Below are 16,789 nucleotides of genomic sequence, written 5' to 3' on the forward strand. Positions count from 1 at the left end.
TTTATATCGATGGAGGCTAAAAAGTCTCTCCTTTGGAGTGAGGTTACTACTGAGCGGACAGACTCCATCCGAAAGGACTGTATCAAAAGGTACATGTTCAGGGATCTTAGATCCAAAATGAGCCTTGTGTCCCAGTTTGGTTTCTGAACCGTAAATAGGTTTGAGTAAAACCCTCTGTCCCTTTCAGATACCGGAACCTCTACAATCACTCCTTGATGCACTAGATGATGTAGTGCCTGAAGCAATAAGTTTCTTTTTGGAGGATCCAAGGGAACACTGGATCTTAGAAACCTCTGAGGGGGCACCCCTTGTAACGCCAGATTTTAACCACGAGATATAATTGAGGTGACCCACTCGTCCTGAATTGTTGTTTTCCAAATGTCCGCAAAGTGCAGAAGCCTTCCCCCCACACGATGGAGTGGGGGCGTTCCCTCAAAAGGAGGGCTTGGTGCTGGTTTTAGAAGAATTTGGGACTCAGGGCCTTTTCTGGCCCTGGCCTTGTGGCTTGCCCCTGGCCCTAGCGCACTGTTGGCGGTGGAACCGCCCTGATGTTGAGACATTTGAGGAATGAGTCCCTGAGTTTTTAAACAAGGGATGTTTGGTGCTTTTCTTCACAGGAAGTACAGAACTCTTCCCTCCGGAAATCTTTTGGATATATTTGTCCAAGTGATCACGTAATAAACGTTCCCCATGAAATGGGAAACCAGCCAATAACTTTTTATAAGGAAGCTCGGCTGACCAGTTAAGCCATAAAAGTCTGCACATATGTACAGACAAGAGAGCAAGATGGGAAACCTGCTGTATTTAAACCTATTAAAGCATCAACAGCAAAACACAGAGCTCAAGGAATATCTGTCTTACTGTCAGGCAGATCATCCTCCTGGTTAGGCCTATAAGGCCATTTGACCTGATCCTTTACGGACTGGCAAATACCAATTGCTGTAACAGCTGGCTGAATAGCTGAACCGGACAAGGAAAAGGAAGCTTTTAATAATAATTCCAATTTCTTGTCAACAGGGTCTTTCAAGCCCTGTGCGTTATCTACCGGACAAGTTAAGTTCTTGTTTAAGGAAGAGAGTGCTGCATCTACAGCTGGCATGCTCCATTTTTTCCATGGGATATAAAAGGGAAAACCTTTTAGGAGGCAAAAAAGTCCTGTCAGGATGTTTCCAATCAGCATACACTATCTGTTCCAGGGGGTGTAGCGGGAAAGTCTGTGTGACCTGAAAAGGTCTCTCAGAGATCCCAAAGAGAACCGGGGGGGGGGGGGGGGGCTTAGTTACCTCTGCAAGAGACAACTTAAAGGCAGAATGAACCATTTTGGTCAGAGTCAGGATCAAAAACCTCTGTGACTGAGAGGCAGACATCGAGTGGATACATTCTTGTCCAGATTGCTTGGAAACAGACTCATCTGCAGGGCACTCCACCGAATCCTGAGCTTTAAGCTCTTCCCCATCCTCAACCCATTCCTGCTCCAGACGAGGAGATTCCGAGGAGGGGGATCTGTCATGCTTCCTGCCACCCTGCAGGATGGAGGCAATCATGCCAGCAATCCTGTGCTCGAACCCGGCTAGGGCTGAGGAAAGTTCATCCTTAGTGATAAGCACAATACCAGAAAGGTGCAGCAACTCAGATTGCCGGGAGCCTCCGGTCTTTCAGGGCATACAACACTAGGGGTATGACTAGGTTCATCAGGAACTACTGATGACGTAGGTGTGCCCTTCCCTGTGGTGTTAGTCCCGCTCCTCTTTTTGGAAGACATTCAATGCCTGCAAACAAAGAGTAATTGGGTGTAATTAAAACACCTCAGAAGGGAGACCCTTTAATAGGGCTCACCAAGCCCCTATGCAACAATCCTGCTAAGCAAATTTAGCCTGCCAAGCAACACCCGGTGACTCACGTGACCCGGTTAAGGAAAAATGAACCACTGCAAGTGTTTGTTTAGAGGCCTAAAATAAAGGGGTTTCACCTACCCGTCCAGGCGCAGAGCCACTTAGAAGCTAAGGCCCCTATCTTTACCCTTGACGGTGGGTTCCTGTCACTTGGACCTTCAAGGACTGGATACCCTTTCATGTTTAGGGTCCACTCCCTTGGACCTGTATAGCACCCTGCAGGAAATGTCTTAGCGCTGTAGTGTCCAGGATTTCGACTCCGCAGGGTCCAGCGTCTGGAGACCACGTTACAGGCAAAACCTCGCAGGATCTTGAGTCTTCTTTGCAAGGCCTGTGTCAAATGTATCCGATCGGTCAATCCCTTGATTCATTTTTGGAACCGTTTGTTGGATTAAAGACTTTGAGCTCAGAGAGCTTAAACAAACCGTGTCATACACCTTGCAGACACTGGTAAAAAACTGAAGTGCTTCCTGTATGGGAGGGGTTATATAGTGGATCACGTCCTGTCTGAAGACCTTTGGTCTACCATTGTCCATTCACCTAATGATGAAAGTGGAAGTAAACCCATCGATTTACACAGTTAAAAAAAAAAGGCATGCCGGGAATGTGCTCTCAGCCAAACTATCAAACCATCCAATGGCTGGTGTCATAACGAATCACATGTGCAGCACCATAGCAGTTGAAAATTAAACAGAGGCAAAGATGGCAGCTTCCTTGGCTGAAAACGATAGGGGAGTTTACTTCCACTTGAAGTATAACCCAGCACGTAAGGAATATTAGCCCCACTCTGTATCCCATGATGTATGATAAAAAAAGGACGTCGATTTTGTTTGGGTACAGTGTCACACGACCGTGCAATTGTCAGTTAAAGCAACGCAGTGCCGTATCGTAAAAAGTGCTCTGGTCATTGAGCAGCCAAATCTTTCAGGGCTGTAGTGGTTAAGCTAATCTGGAACAATCACTTCAAGTATCTATTAAGAAAAAAATACCTTATCAACAACTGTAGCCAAATGCTCTGTGCAAGATAAGGACTGGAATAGTTCTATGCATAGCAGTGAGGTTACAGAATGAGACAGGAGCCTATGAATTATCATCGGAGACGTGGCAATACCAAATACCAGGACTAATGGCAATTCTTTAACATACCGGCTAGAATAAAAAAAGAAAAAAAAAGCACACCTTAGTACATTTACATTTTCATAAGAATTTAGTAAACACTACAAGCATAAATTGTTTTTACTGGGATTAATAGCATGCCTGAATTTTCCAAGAATTAATGCATTGTTAAAAAACATAAGGAAAGTATATATTTGATCCTTTTTCAAACACATAATTAGGGGTCAAACTTAGTATAACACAAGTGCAATCCAAAATTCAAACATTTACACTATGTACACTATATTCTAAATGCTATACTGTTAAAAAACAGATGTATGTTTTCTAGAGCCCTACGTTTTAAAGTAGAGGTAATTTGCCTTGTGTTTGCATCAAGTTACATTCACAGAGGGTTTAAGCAGAAGTATCTTCAACACCAAGTGCCCCTAAGCAGGGCATCTATAAGGCTGTAGAGAGCCAAACAGCTCAGTACCCACTCTGACTGCCGTCCTGCTTTTTAAAGATGTCACCCCTGGCTTCACTACCTAGTGAGTTACTGACTTGAAATCAAGCATGCAGACAACATTTGTCTTCCATACTTGGTGAGTGACACACTAGGTAGAAAAGCCAGGCAGGCCTTTGAGTGGAAGCATAATCCCTCTTAAGAGGTCTGACATACCTCCTGTAAAGCTCATGCTCTCTGCTGATTTAAGAGCTCTAGTTCTGACTCAGCAGACATGTCTGATCTCTGCAGAGTGGCTGCTGTCCTCTTCCATAGAGTGCTGACGGGGAAGTCTTTCTCTGCTCAGAGAGTGGCCGTTTTGAAGAAAGCAAACAGTAAGATCTTGCATAACTTTTGCTTTGCTGCACTTTATCTGTATTTAACAGATTAAAACTAAAAATGTAATTGGGTTATGATGCATGAAGATCTGTTAATCTGTTATTCACCTTTAACCAGAAATCACTTACTATCCTTTAACCAGAAATAACCACTTTGCTGCAGTGCAAGATTTACATTTTTAAAATTAGTATTTTTTCTACAGCTTACCTGTAAAATCCTTTTCTTGGAGTAAATCACAGGATACAGAGCAGCCATTATAACCAACTGGGTTATACGCCACCTATAGATGAATGGACACTGGCAAACCAAAAAGACAGGAAGTCCTCCTCTATATAACCCCTCCTACACAGGAAGTACCTCAGTTTTGTAGCAAGCAATAAACTTCCCAGACAAGAGGGGAGGGATCTCTGTGTCCCATGATGTACAGTGCCTTGTAAAAGTATTCACCCCCTTGGCATTTTTCGTGTTTTGTTGCCTCACAACCACTCCCCTGGAAACATTTGCTGGCGACTCAGACAGTCTGCCTGCCAATTTTCCACTCCCGGAATAAACACCGCTGATAGGGATGGAACAAATCTTTCTGCCCAGTTCAGTATGTGATGTACTTCCTTCTGGGCCGTCTGACTCCTGGTGCCTCCCTGGTGATTGATATATGCCACAGCTGTGGCATTGTCCGGCTAGACCCTCACAGGACATCCCTGTAGTCTGGAAGTCCAGAAGCGTAGGGCCAAGCGAGCTGCCAGAATCTCCAAAATGTTGATGGGCAAACTCCTCTCTCTCCAGAACCACCCTTCCTGGACAATGGCCTCCTCTAGGACTGCCCTCATTCAGAGAGACTGGCGTCTGTCGTCACCACCCTCCAGATCACAGGTAAAAAGGACTTTTCCAGATTCTTGGTTATCATCTACCAACAGACTCTGACACACTTTGAGCCGAAGAGACATGTGCCAGTCCAGAGCCTGGACAGTCTTGTTCCAGAAAGATAGAATGTTCTTTAGTGGATTTGTGCATAAGGGACTGCTTCGAATGAAGACACCATTTTCCCCAGTAGCCTCATACACAGGTAAATGGAGGGATACTTTTTCCCTTTTATGACCTGTACAAGGTTTTTCATGGCTCTGACCTTCCATGGATGCAAAAATACCTTTGCCTTTATTAGCCACAGATACTCTAGGAGTTGAACCGGCTCCAGGGCCGATTTTTACCAGTTCAGAACCTAAGCCAGACGGTCCAAGAAATGAACTGCCCGGGTTACATTCTGCCTCAGGTCTGAAACCGTTTGATCTATCAATAACAGATCATCCAGGTATCCTACAACCGATATTCCCTGAGATCTTAGAAATGCCAATACCTGGCCAGTACCTTTGTGAATACATGATGTGCCGTGGCTAACCCGAAGGGCAGTGCCACAAACTGAAAATGCTGGTTGCCTACTGCGAATCACAGAAACCTTTGATGGGATCTGCAGGATTGGCACATGTAGGTATGCGTCCTTGATGTCTATGGACGCCAACAATTCCTTTCCCTGCAAGGAGGCTACGACTGAACGAATTGACTTCATCTGGAAAGAACGAATGTCTAGAAACTGATTCAGAGCCTTGAGATCCAGAATAGGCCTTACATTTCCATTTGGCTTTGGGACTATGAAAAGATTTGAGTAAAAACCCCCAAATCTCTCGTTGGCTGGAACCTCTTAAATCACTCCTTGTGACCTTAGATGATCTATTGCCTGAACAAAATACCTTTTCTTTCCTGGATCTTTGGGGACGTTGGACCTTAACCACTTGCCGCCCGCCCTATAGGGAATTGACGGTGGCAAAGTGGTTTCATAATCCTGACCGGACGTCATATGACGTGATCAGGATTATGAGCCGCTGCGCGCCCCCGGGGGCGCGCATCGCGGCGATCGTTGTTGCGGGGTGTCAGTCTGACACCCGGCAACTACGATCTCGGTAAAGAGTCTCCGACGGAGACTCTTTACCATGTGATCAGCTGTGTCCAATCACGGCTGATCACAGTGTAAATGGGAAGAGCCGGTGATCGGCTTTCCCTCACTCGCGTCTGTCAGACGCGAGTAGAGGAGAGCCGATCGGCTGCTCCTCTGACAGGGGGGGTCTGTGCTGATCAATTATCAGCACAGCCCCCCCGAGGATGCCCACACTGGACCACCAGGGACGCCACTAGACCACCAGGGAAAAGGTAATAAAGGCCATAATCCTCCCTAGACCACCAGGGATGCCAGTCAGCACAATGGGTGCCAATCAGTGCCCATAATGGATGCCAATCAGTGCCCACAATGGGCATCACTGATTGGCATGCATTATTGTTTGGCACTGATTGGCATCCATTACTATAACACCGATGCCGCCTATGAGTGCCCACCTGTGCCGCCTATGAGTGCCCACCTGTGCCGCCTGAGTGCCCACCTGTGCCGCCTATGAGTGCCCACCTGTGCCGCCTATGAGTGCCCACCTGTGCCGCCTATGAGTGCCCACCTGTGCCGCCTATGAGTGCCCACCTGTGCCGCCTATGAGTGCCCACCTGTGCCGCCTATCCATGCCCATCTGTGCCGCCCATCCGTGCCGCCCATCCGTGCCAGCTATCAGTGCCAATTTGTGCCACCTATCAGTGTCTGTCCGTGTTGCCCATCCGTGTCGCCCCTTAGGTGCCGCCTATCAGTGCCACTTCATTGGGGCCACATTGGTGCCCATCAGTGCCGCCCCATCAGTGCCCATCAGTGAAGGAGAAAACGTACTTATTTACAAAGTTTTGAAACTGAAAAAAAAAAACATTTTTTTTTTTCAAAATTTTCGGTATTTTTTTATTTGTAGCGCAAAAAATAAAAACCGTAGAGGTGATCAAATACCACCAAAAGAAAGCTCTATTTGTGGGAAAAAAATGATAAAAATTTCATTTGGGTACAGTGTAGCATGACCGCGCAATTGTCATTCAAAGTGCGACAGCGCTGAAAGCTCAAAATTGGTCTGGGCAGGAAGGTGTTTAAGTGCCCTGTATTGAAGTGGTTAAGAACCGAGAGGGGGGAAGCCCCCGGAATTCTATTTTGTACCCCTGAGACACTGTAGAAATCGCCTACTTGTCTCAAATCACTTCTTTCCAGGCATCTGAGAACATTAATAGCCTCCCCACCACCCGCATGAATGGGGGCGCCCTTTCGTAAGGAGAGTTTGGGACTGGATTTAGGGGGCCTCTAGGCTCAGGGCTTCTTCTGCCCCTGCCATTGAGGCTTTCCTCTAGCACCGGAGGTCTGAGGCCGTTGAACTGCCTGAAATTGGAAGTGCTGGGTACTGAGCACTTAACACCTAAAAGGAAGGTCGTCTGCTCCTTTTCTTAACTGTCAGAAGTGCACTTTTACCCCCTGAAAATCTTCTGGATATATTTATCCAGGTTGTCTCCAAATAGTCGCGCCCCATGAAACGGGAACCCAGCTAATAATCTTTTGCAGGGTAACTCCGCAGACCAGTTTTTTTAACCAAAGAATCCTGCGCATATGTACTGATAGAAAGGTCAACCAGTACACCTGCTGAATATAATCTTTAAGAGCATCTACTGCGAAAAATAAGGCACAAGGTAATTCTGATAATTCCTCTGCAGATGTCACCTGATCGTGAACACTTTTGGCTACCTGCTTCACCTGGTCTTTCAACGACTGACAGATACCTATAGCTGCCATCGCCAGCTGTGCAGCAGACAATAGCAAATTAAGCCTTTAATAAAGACTCCAATTTCTTATTAGCTGGATCTTTAGGCTGGGTTCACACTGCTGCGGGGGGAGATCCGGATGTGATTCGCACCGCAAATCACATCCGATCTCCGTAGCACTGCGAGTTCAGCCATACAGATAGTATGGCTGAATTCGCATCGCTCCCGCAGCAAACTCGCACGGGACCCTTTTTTTGGTCCGCAACAGAATCGGATCGCATTGGGGGTTCACACCATGCGATCCGATTCCTGTGCGAGTCGGCAGATCGCACTGCGATATGCGGACGGATCTAGGGGTGTCATTAACCACTACAATACAGGGCACTTTCACCCCCTTCCTTCCCAGCCCAATTTTCAGCTTTCAGCGCTCTAGCGCTTTCAGTGACAATTGCGCGGTCATGCTACACTGTACCCAAATGAAATTGTTATCATTTTGTTCGCACAAATAGAGCTTTATTTTGGTGGTATTTATTCAGGACTCCGTTTTTTTTTTTTTTGCGATATAAGCGCAAAAATAGCGGAAATTTGGAAAAAAATATATATTTTCTTTTTTCTATTTGAAAAGAAATCCAATAAAATCAAATTTTGTCATAAATTTAAGCCAAAATGTATTCTGCTACATGTTTTTGGTAAAAAAAATTCCGTTAAGTGTATAATAATTGGTTTGTGTGATCACGGACATATGTACGCAAATGATCATGTACATATGTGTGCAGGTGATCACGTACATATGTGTGCAGATAATCATTGGGACATGTGATTTTAGTGGGACATATGTGGGGGACATGTTTTTTTATTATTAGGGACATGTGTTTTTATTATTTGGGGACATGTATGTTTTGGGGACATGTGTGTTTTGGGGACATATGTGGGGACTGTGTTTGTACTGTGTGGTGTGTTGTGTGTTTACACTACACTGATGATCAGTGAGTAAAAAGCTGTAAAAAGCAGCCCATACTCACTGATCATCAGCCGGCTGCAGCGTTCTGCTCTCCTCTCCTCAGCGGTGACTTCCGTGTGAGGAGAGGAGAGCCGATTACCTAGCAACCGGCTGTTTGTTTACATCACATGACGGCCGTGATTGGACACGGCCGTCATGTGATCAGGAGGGCCAATCACAGAGCCCTCCTGCCGATCTGAGATGTGCCGTGTCCGGGTGACACGAGCACATTGGGATCGCGCCGCTGCGCGGGCGCGCGCGCGCGCGATCCCGCTACTCCTGAATGACGTTCCTGAACGTCCTATCAGGAGTAGACGGCTCCTACCCGGCCGTATATATGCATTGGCCGGGTGGGAAGTGGTTAACATATCATTGACACTCCCAGCCGTCCGCATAGGGCAGTGTGAACTGCCGGCGGGAGTAATGCGATGCGGGAAAACGCCACGGATTCGCGGCGTTCCCGCATCGCAGCGGTGTGAACCCGGCCTCAAACACATTATCTACAGGACAGGCAAGACTCTTAAGCACAGAAGAAATGTCACCATCCACAGATGGCATACTCCATTTCTTTATAAACTTTTCCACCATAGGATACAAGAGTGCAAACCTCTAAGGAGGAATAAAAAGCTTATCAGGGTGATCCCAGTCAGCATACACAATTTGCTCTAGCAACGGATGCAAGGGAAAAGCCTGCAGACTCTGCAGAAGCCAAAGTGATCCCAAAAGATAAAAGGGAAACCTCAGGGACCTCCACAGGCAGCAATCTGAATCCTTATCGGACCATCTCCGAGAGGGATTGGATTAGCAGTCTCTGGGATTGAGAGGCTCAAAGCGGTTCTTCAAAACCTGACTCCTCAGAAGTGGAGTCCATGGCCTGACCTTCCTACTGGTCATTAACTACCACTTCTTCCACATCTTCTGCCCAATCCTGTTCCAATGCAGGTGGGAAGGGGATCTATCCTGTTTCCTTCCAACTTGGGAAACTGAAGCAATCATACCTGCTATCTTTTTCTCCAGCCCAGCTAAAGCTGATGCCAAGTCGCCCTTAGTGACAGGCTGAGGCAGAAGCATTAGTTGTCTCTACAATGCCTGACAACTTTAATGGCTCAGACTGGCCAGTTGCCTCAGGTCTTTCAGGAGAGTTAAACACAGCAGATGTAAGGCTAGCATCCTCCAATACTGATAGTGGTGCACTCTCACCCCTTCCTGCTGTGCCTCCCCCACTCCTCCTCCGGGAAGACATGCCGGAGACAAAAAACTTGAGGTAATAAAAAACCCCACCTTATGCACTTCGACCGTCCAGCAAAATACTACACTCAGTCCATGCAGTACACAGCTCTTACAGGACCTGCAGGGCCCTAGTTCATCCACCCACAGTAACTCACATGCCCAGCTGACGCCGCTCTGTGTCCCCTCAAGCCTGCATACAGAAGCCTAGGTCTGGAACACCTCCTAATATGGCTGCTTCCACCCCTACTGCACATATTCGGTGTGCACTTTTGCCATGTGCACACTTGTATCCTCCTAGACACCTGTCGCGTCCCTCCTACGTGCACATCCATTGTGCACGTTTGTCACGCCATTCCCACAAATGTGCGCCCCCTATAGCTACATAAATAGCGGTGGGGAAGGGCCACCGAAGGCACCAGAATAGAAGCTAGGTGTACAGTTGCAGGGGGTTCTGAAGAGCCCGCCTCCTGTTGGGATAATCCAGGCTGGAAGCCTCCACAGAGAAAGCGCCACTGCACTGTGATGCCACTGCCCCCAGTGGACAGGAAAAAATTGATACATGGTCCCCTCAAATGTAAGAGGCTGTGCAATACATTTTCCAGGTTAGGCAAGTGCAAAAGAGGTTTTTTCTTTTTTAAAACAGCAGTTCCGCAGCAGAATTCTGCTTAAAATCTAGATTCCAATCTTCCCCCATCACGGCAGGTTCGGTCTCTTGAACCTCCAAGAACCGGTCCCCCTGAATATGGAGCCACTCCCTTGGACCTGTAGAGCACCCTGTTGGATCCCTTTGGGGTCTTTTTTTTTTTACCAAGGGTCCAGTGCTCAAAGGGTCACATTACAGACAATACCTCGTAATCTGTTTATGTAGACGAGGTTCGGGTACCATCCATTTAGTGTATCACCACCCAGATGGATCCGATTACATAGTTCCTTAAATCCTTCAGGATCTGTATGAAAAAAATGAGGTAATTCCTGTGTGGGAGGGGTTATATAAGGGAGGACTTCCTGTCTTTTTGGTTTGCCCCTGTCCATTTACCTATAGGTGGCGTATAACGCAGTTAGTAATTATGGCTGCTCTGTGTCCCGTGATGTACGATAAAGAAAATTAATTTACTTAGATTGGAATTATGGAATAAAAGAAGGAACAACAAATTTACATTCATAAACAGATTTTTCTACCTGTAATGGGCTTGCCAAAAAAAAGAAATAGAAAAAGGAGGCCAGAGTACAATAAATTATAAAGCAGAATGTTGCTTAGCTCTTATAAAATCCTTTTCAACCAGGACTAAAGATGACTGGTTGCTTTGGGAAACAATAGGTTTATTTTGTAGAACACGTTATACAACAGCCTCAACATCTCTAGGACATGTAATGGGTGAGGTTACCACTAACCTGCTTATTACAATAAATTCTTGAAGAACATTAGCTGAGAAGCTTTCAAGATCTTTGAACACCACAACCACTGGAGGCGCCTGCCAATGTCCTGGGGATGACGATCTCTTTTTCTTTGGAGAAATCGATTTCTAAACGTGAAAAATAGCGATGGATAGTGATGAAAAAAAAAACACTCCCCTCTAGGTGATCTATGTACATTGCAAGAATTTCAACAAACTTTCTAGCAGAGCCCTACCTGTTGCTGCTCTATAGAAAAAGCTGTTTGTGTGCATAGTGAATTTGAATGGGAGTGACTTTTTTTATTATTAGTCATCTTATGCACTTACAGTATTCTAATGTAGAAAATGCATGGTCGGCCTCCCTTTAGAAGTAATTAGGACTCCTTTTGGGAGCATGTCACCAAAATGATTATTTTTTGTTGCAGAGGATGCCTAAAAATCTGACTTGTATCTTATTGCAGACTTTTGGGAGCATCAGTGAGCAAATCACACATGCAGGAAATGACTTTTCTGAGGTGTTCCATACACCAATAGGGTATGGAACAACTCCAGGTTGCCACATAGCATTTAATTTTGTCACACAACAGTGTACTCAAATGAAATTTTTTATGATTTTTTTTTACCACAAATAGAGCTTTCTTTTGGTGGTATTTCATCACCTCTGGGTTTTTTATTTTTGTTAAAAAAAATTTAAAAGACCGAATTAAAAAAATAAATAAATACTAAACCGTTTTATATTTTGTTAATAAATTTTGCAAACAGGTCATTTTTCTCCTTCATTGATGTACGCTGATGAGGCTGTACTGTTGGTGACCGATAGGCTACATTGATGGGCACTGATAAGGCAGCACTGATGGCCACTAACAGGCGGCACTGATGAGGTGGTACTGGTGGGCACTGATGGGCATTGATAGGTGGCACTGATGGGTGGCAGTGATGGGCACTGGTAGGTGACACTTATAGGCAGCACTGCTAGGTGGTACTGATGAGGCACTGATGGGCACCACTGGTGGGCATTGATAGGTGGCACTCATGGGCACTGATAGGTGGTACTGATTGTTGGCACTTATGCTGATTCGTGGCACTGTATGGGCACTGGAAGGCAGTATTGGTGGACACAGATGCGGCGGCATTGCCACTTCCTCCTCGGGACCGATGTCCCTTGCACTGAAGCCGGAGAGCTGTCAGCGTGAGGAAAAAAAAAAAAAAAGATTACCAAGCTTCTGTTTACATCACGTGATCAGCTGTCATTGGCTGACAGCTGATCATGTGGTAAGGGGCCAATCTGTGATCACCCGAGTCTCATTGACTTGGTGATCATAGGGCACACAGGTAGCGTGCAAAGGGGAAGATGTGTATTGACAGCCACTCAGCAAAGTAGATCCGCACTGTAGCCATCATTTAGCTATAGTGCAGATCTTAAGGAGTTAAGGCCTTGCAACTTAAAAAGTGTTAGGACTTGGTATTGAGGTTGATGACTGAGGAGAGCTAAAGGGTCCTTTATGTTGAATAGAGGTAGTAGCCTTAGAAGTAGGAGACTGCGGGGTCAATTCACCAACGCTAAATACCACAAATTTGATTAAAAAAAAAGAAAAAAAGAAAGAAAAAGAAGCAGTGATAAAACGTCATTACAAAAAAAATTAAAATAAACTCTTAATTTATCTCATGGTAATGTTATGCCTAGATCAGGAATGTAAATAAATTCTAACATTGCACTAGAGGCACACTCAGGGCCCCCGTAAAAGTGACCAAAGAAGCTCAGCTTAAGTATGAATGCAGCCAAGGGCTTTTACACATGGAGTGGAGCCAGCCACAATCAGCAGGGGGACCTGTGAGCAGGGCCTGCTGATCCGAGCCAAGTAGGATGGATGTCACATCCATGCCCGTTAAGTTTATGCAGAGTGGACACTGGGAGACCCTGCTGGGCACTATGGGTGGTCGGGTGTAAACCGATTCCACTGTCTGTTTAAGTTAGGTTACCTCTGATCCAGTCCACCAAAAGGATGCAGTCCCTTTCCTGTTTTCTTTACTGGATCTGGTTAGACCTGGAGGTAGGTGGGTGTAAATGAACACAAGTCCATTTACACCCACTTGCCCATAGGGCTCCATGGACCAATCAGATCCACATGAAAAACCTATAGGTGGACCTTATCGGAAACAAAGGGGCCCAACAAGGTTTTCATAGTTTCACTATATTTCTGTGCACTTTGAAGTAGAATAATAATGTATCAAACCAGACAGGACCTCAATGATGCAGGTTTATTATTAACAACAGCTGGGAACATACAGGTTTATGTTCAAAGTAAAGAAATACATAGATCTAAGATCTGTGTAACTAACCATAAATCTAACACCTGTCATACAACCAGACAAACTTATTCATTCCCAGAATTCCTATAGGTTTATTAAAATTGTTTATAACTGGTTTTGTCTATGGTTGTACTCATTAAAGTACTTGTGTAGAAATAGTATGGCACCCAGTCATGTTAAATCAAACCCTCCTTGTCCTGATAAGACTTCACCAACTCAAGGATACAGATTTACAACTTTGGGAAAATTAACTTGCAACAACCCCACCTTTACAATATGTGTTATATGTCTTATTGTTTTTCACTATACAATCCTATATGTATTTATATATTGTATATATTTTATACTTATAAAAAGGTACTGTATTATTTACACACACATATATATATATATATATACACACCGTATTTTTCGGACTATAAGGCGCACCGGATTATAAGGCGCACTAGCAAAGATCGGCTGATAATGGGATATTTCCATATATAAGGCGCACCGGACTATAAGGCGCACTGGATTATAAGGTGCATTTAATTAAACAAAACTCTGATGCGGTACTGTAAGTCAAATTTTATTCAACTCTTTAGCAATAACCATAAAATGGTCTATAACAATAACTCTTAACACTGTTCAGTTAAATACAAAACTAGACACTCACTTTTTCACTTTATTCTTCAATAACTCTTAACACTGTTCAGTTACCGGTGAATACCGTACAAAACCAGACACTCACTTTTTCACTTTATTCTTCTCCCGCAAATCCATCAAATTCTTCATCTTCAGTGTCTGAGTTTAACAATTGGGCGATTTCGGCATCAAGCACGCCCGTATCCCTCTCATCATTCTCATCAGTATCCAAGTCAGTCTCGTTGCTGTCATCGGTACCAGTACTTAGCTGTTCAGTGATAATTCCGGACTTCTTGAAAGCTCGGATTACACTGGTGACTGATACCTTCGCCCAGGCATCCACGATCCACTGGCAGATAGTGGCGTAACTCGCCCGGCGTTGCCTCCCTGTGTTGGTGAATGTGTGTTCGCCTTCTGTCATCCAATGCTCCCACGCAGCTCGCAATTTAACTTTAAATGACCTGTTGACACCTATATCTAGTGGCTGCAGTTCTTTGGTTAATCCACCCGGAATGATGGCAAGCACCGAATTAGTTTTCTTCACTTGGGCTTTGACAGTATCTGTCAGATGGGCGCGCATGGAGTCACAGACCAATAGGGATGGAGATTCGTGGAAAAAGCCACCCGGTCTCTTGACGTAAACCTCTCTCAGCCACTCACTCATCTTCTCCTCGTCCATCCAGCCCTTCGGGTTAGCCTTGATGATGATGCCAACCGGAAACTTTTCTTTTGGCAGAGTCTTCCTCTTGAAAATTACCATGGGTGGTAGTTTCTGGCCATTAGCCTGGCAACCGAGAACTACAGTGAAGGATGACTTCTCGTTTCCTGTAGTGCGTATAGATACCGTACTGGTCCCTGTTCTCTCGACAGTACGGTTTACAGGGATATCAAAGGTAAGGGGGACCTCGTCCATGTTGGTGATGTGCTCTGGCCGGATCTTCTGTTCATTGATCTTGTTCTTGCAGTAGGTACGGAAAATGGCCAGCTTTTCTTCGTAATCCTTTGGCAGTTGCTGTGACATAGTGGTTCTTGTGCGGATAGAGAGATTCCGCCTTTTCATGAAACGGAAGCACCAAGAGGGACCTCCTCGAAAGTCGTTGATCTCCATGTCGCGTGCGATCGCTGTTGCTTTGAGTCGAATAGAGACAGTAGAGACACTTCTAACTGCGGTTCTCTGTTCAATAACCCACTGTTCAATTTTGTCCTCCAACTGTGGCCATCTTGCTTTGTTTCCTCGGAAACTCAGTTTGGTCTTCTTTACCTGGCGCAGGGCATCTTCTTGCTTCCTCCACTTCCATACCATTGATTCATTAATGTTGAATTCTCTCGCAGCTACTCTATTTCCATGCTCTACTGCATGACTGATAGCCTTCAGTTTGAAATCCGCATCATAAGCATGTCTCTTAACAGGAGCCATTTTTGGGGCAGCGGGTATACCGTAGAAAATTAACGAATGAATGCGCACACCTCCTGACTAAGATGGCCGTAATGCCCAATCCAAGCAGTGCAGCTTCCTAGCTTTGGTAATTCCACGAAGCTGCACTGCTTGGATTGGGCATTACGGCCATCTTAGTCAGGAGGTGTGCGCATTCATTCGTTAATTTTCTACGGTATACCCGCTGCCCCAAAAATGGCTCCTGTTAAGAGACATGCTTACGAAGCGGATTTCAAACTCATCGCTATCAGTCACGCAGTAGAACAACCTGAGAGAGGTTTACGGTATGTCGGTTTACGGTAAGAGACCGGGTGGCTTTTTCCACAAATCTCCATCCCTATTGATCTGTGACTCCATGCGCGCCCATCTGACAGATACTGTCAAAGCCCAAGTGAAGAAAACTAATTCGGTGCTTGCCATCATTCCGGGTGCATTAACCAAAGAACTCCAGCGATGTCAACAGGTCATATATAAGGCGCACCGCATTATAAGGCGCACGGTCGATTTTGTGAGAAAATTTAGGCTTTTAAGTGCGCCTTATAGTCCGAAAAATACGGTGTATATATATATATATATATATATATATATATATATATATATATATATATATATATATATATATATATATATATATATATATATCTATATCACTGTATATTAGAGCTGCACGATTCTGGCCACAATGAGAATCACAATTTTTTTGCTTAGAATAAAAAGATCATGATTCTCTCGACGTAAAATCTCTAACATTATACAAAAAAAAATGGGCTAACTTTACTGGTTAGTTTTTTTTTTTCTAATTCATTAAAGTAATAAAAGAAATGCATTTGAAAGGCCGCTGAGCAAATACAGTGCGGCATAAAACATTGCAACAACCACCATTTTATTCTCTAGGGTGTCTACTAAAAAATATATATAATGTTTGAGGGTTCTAAGTAATTTTCTAGCAAAAAATAAAAATGATTTTAACTTGAAACCAACAAATGTCATAAAAAAGGTTTCGTGTTTAAGTGGTTAAACTTTTTTCACTACCGAAGTCTAGTCCATTAACAAATTGTTACAATGTTTATACTTAAGTTCAACTGATAAAAAATGTTTTGATTCTTGGAAGACTGCCCAGGTTTTTTCCTTACTTTCTTTTGACTGCTGTGGCTTCAGAAGTGCTAATCTCACTTAGACTATGACTACAATAGAAACTTCAATCACTGTCACAAATGTGGATTTAATGGACACTTGAAATGTGAATTCTTCCATGTCCTTTTATGATCTTTAACCACCATTAACCACCCAGGGCATTTTTCAGCACTG

General features: G+C 44.6%; 1 protein-coding gene across 4 annotated transcripts in view; it reads right to left on the reverse strand.

Annotated features, from left to right (window-relative positions):
- The window catches only part of ORC3 (origin recognition complex subunit 3), a 214,572-nt gene that overhangs the window by 116,973 nt on the left and 80,810 nt on the right, over positions 1–16,789 (reverse strand). For 3 of the 4 annotated variants that reach the window (XM_077487272.1, XM_077487273.1, XM_077487274.1), the window contains 2 exons: positions 11,111–11,241; positions 2,882–3,041 (listed from right to left, as the gene is read on the reverse strand). The exons of the other annotated variant lie outside the window; for it this stretch is intronic. In XM_077487272.1, coding sequence (XP_077343398.1) covers positions 2,882–3,041; positions 11,111–11,241 — 291 coding nt within the window. The remainder of the gene's footprint in view (positions 1–2,881; positions 3,042–11,110; positions 11,242–16,789) is intronic. 4 annotated transcript variants of the gene reach the window in all.

The sequence above is a fragment of the Lithobates pipiens genome, unplaced genomic scaffold, assembly GCF_037356315.1.
Source record: "Lithobates pipiens isolate NorthernLeopardFrog02 unplaced genomic scaffold, aLitPip1_a1.2 Scaffold_18, whole genome shotgun sequence".
NCBI classification, from domain to species: domain Eukaryota; kingdom Metazoa; phylum Chordata; class Amphibia; order Anura; family Ranidae; genus Lithobates; species Lithobates pipiens.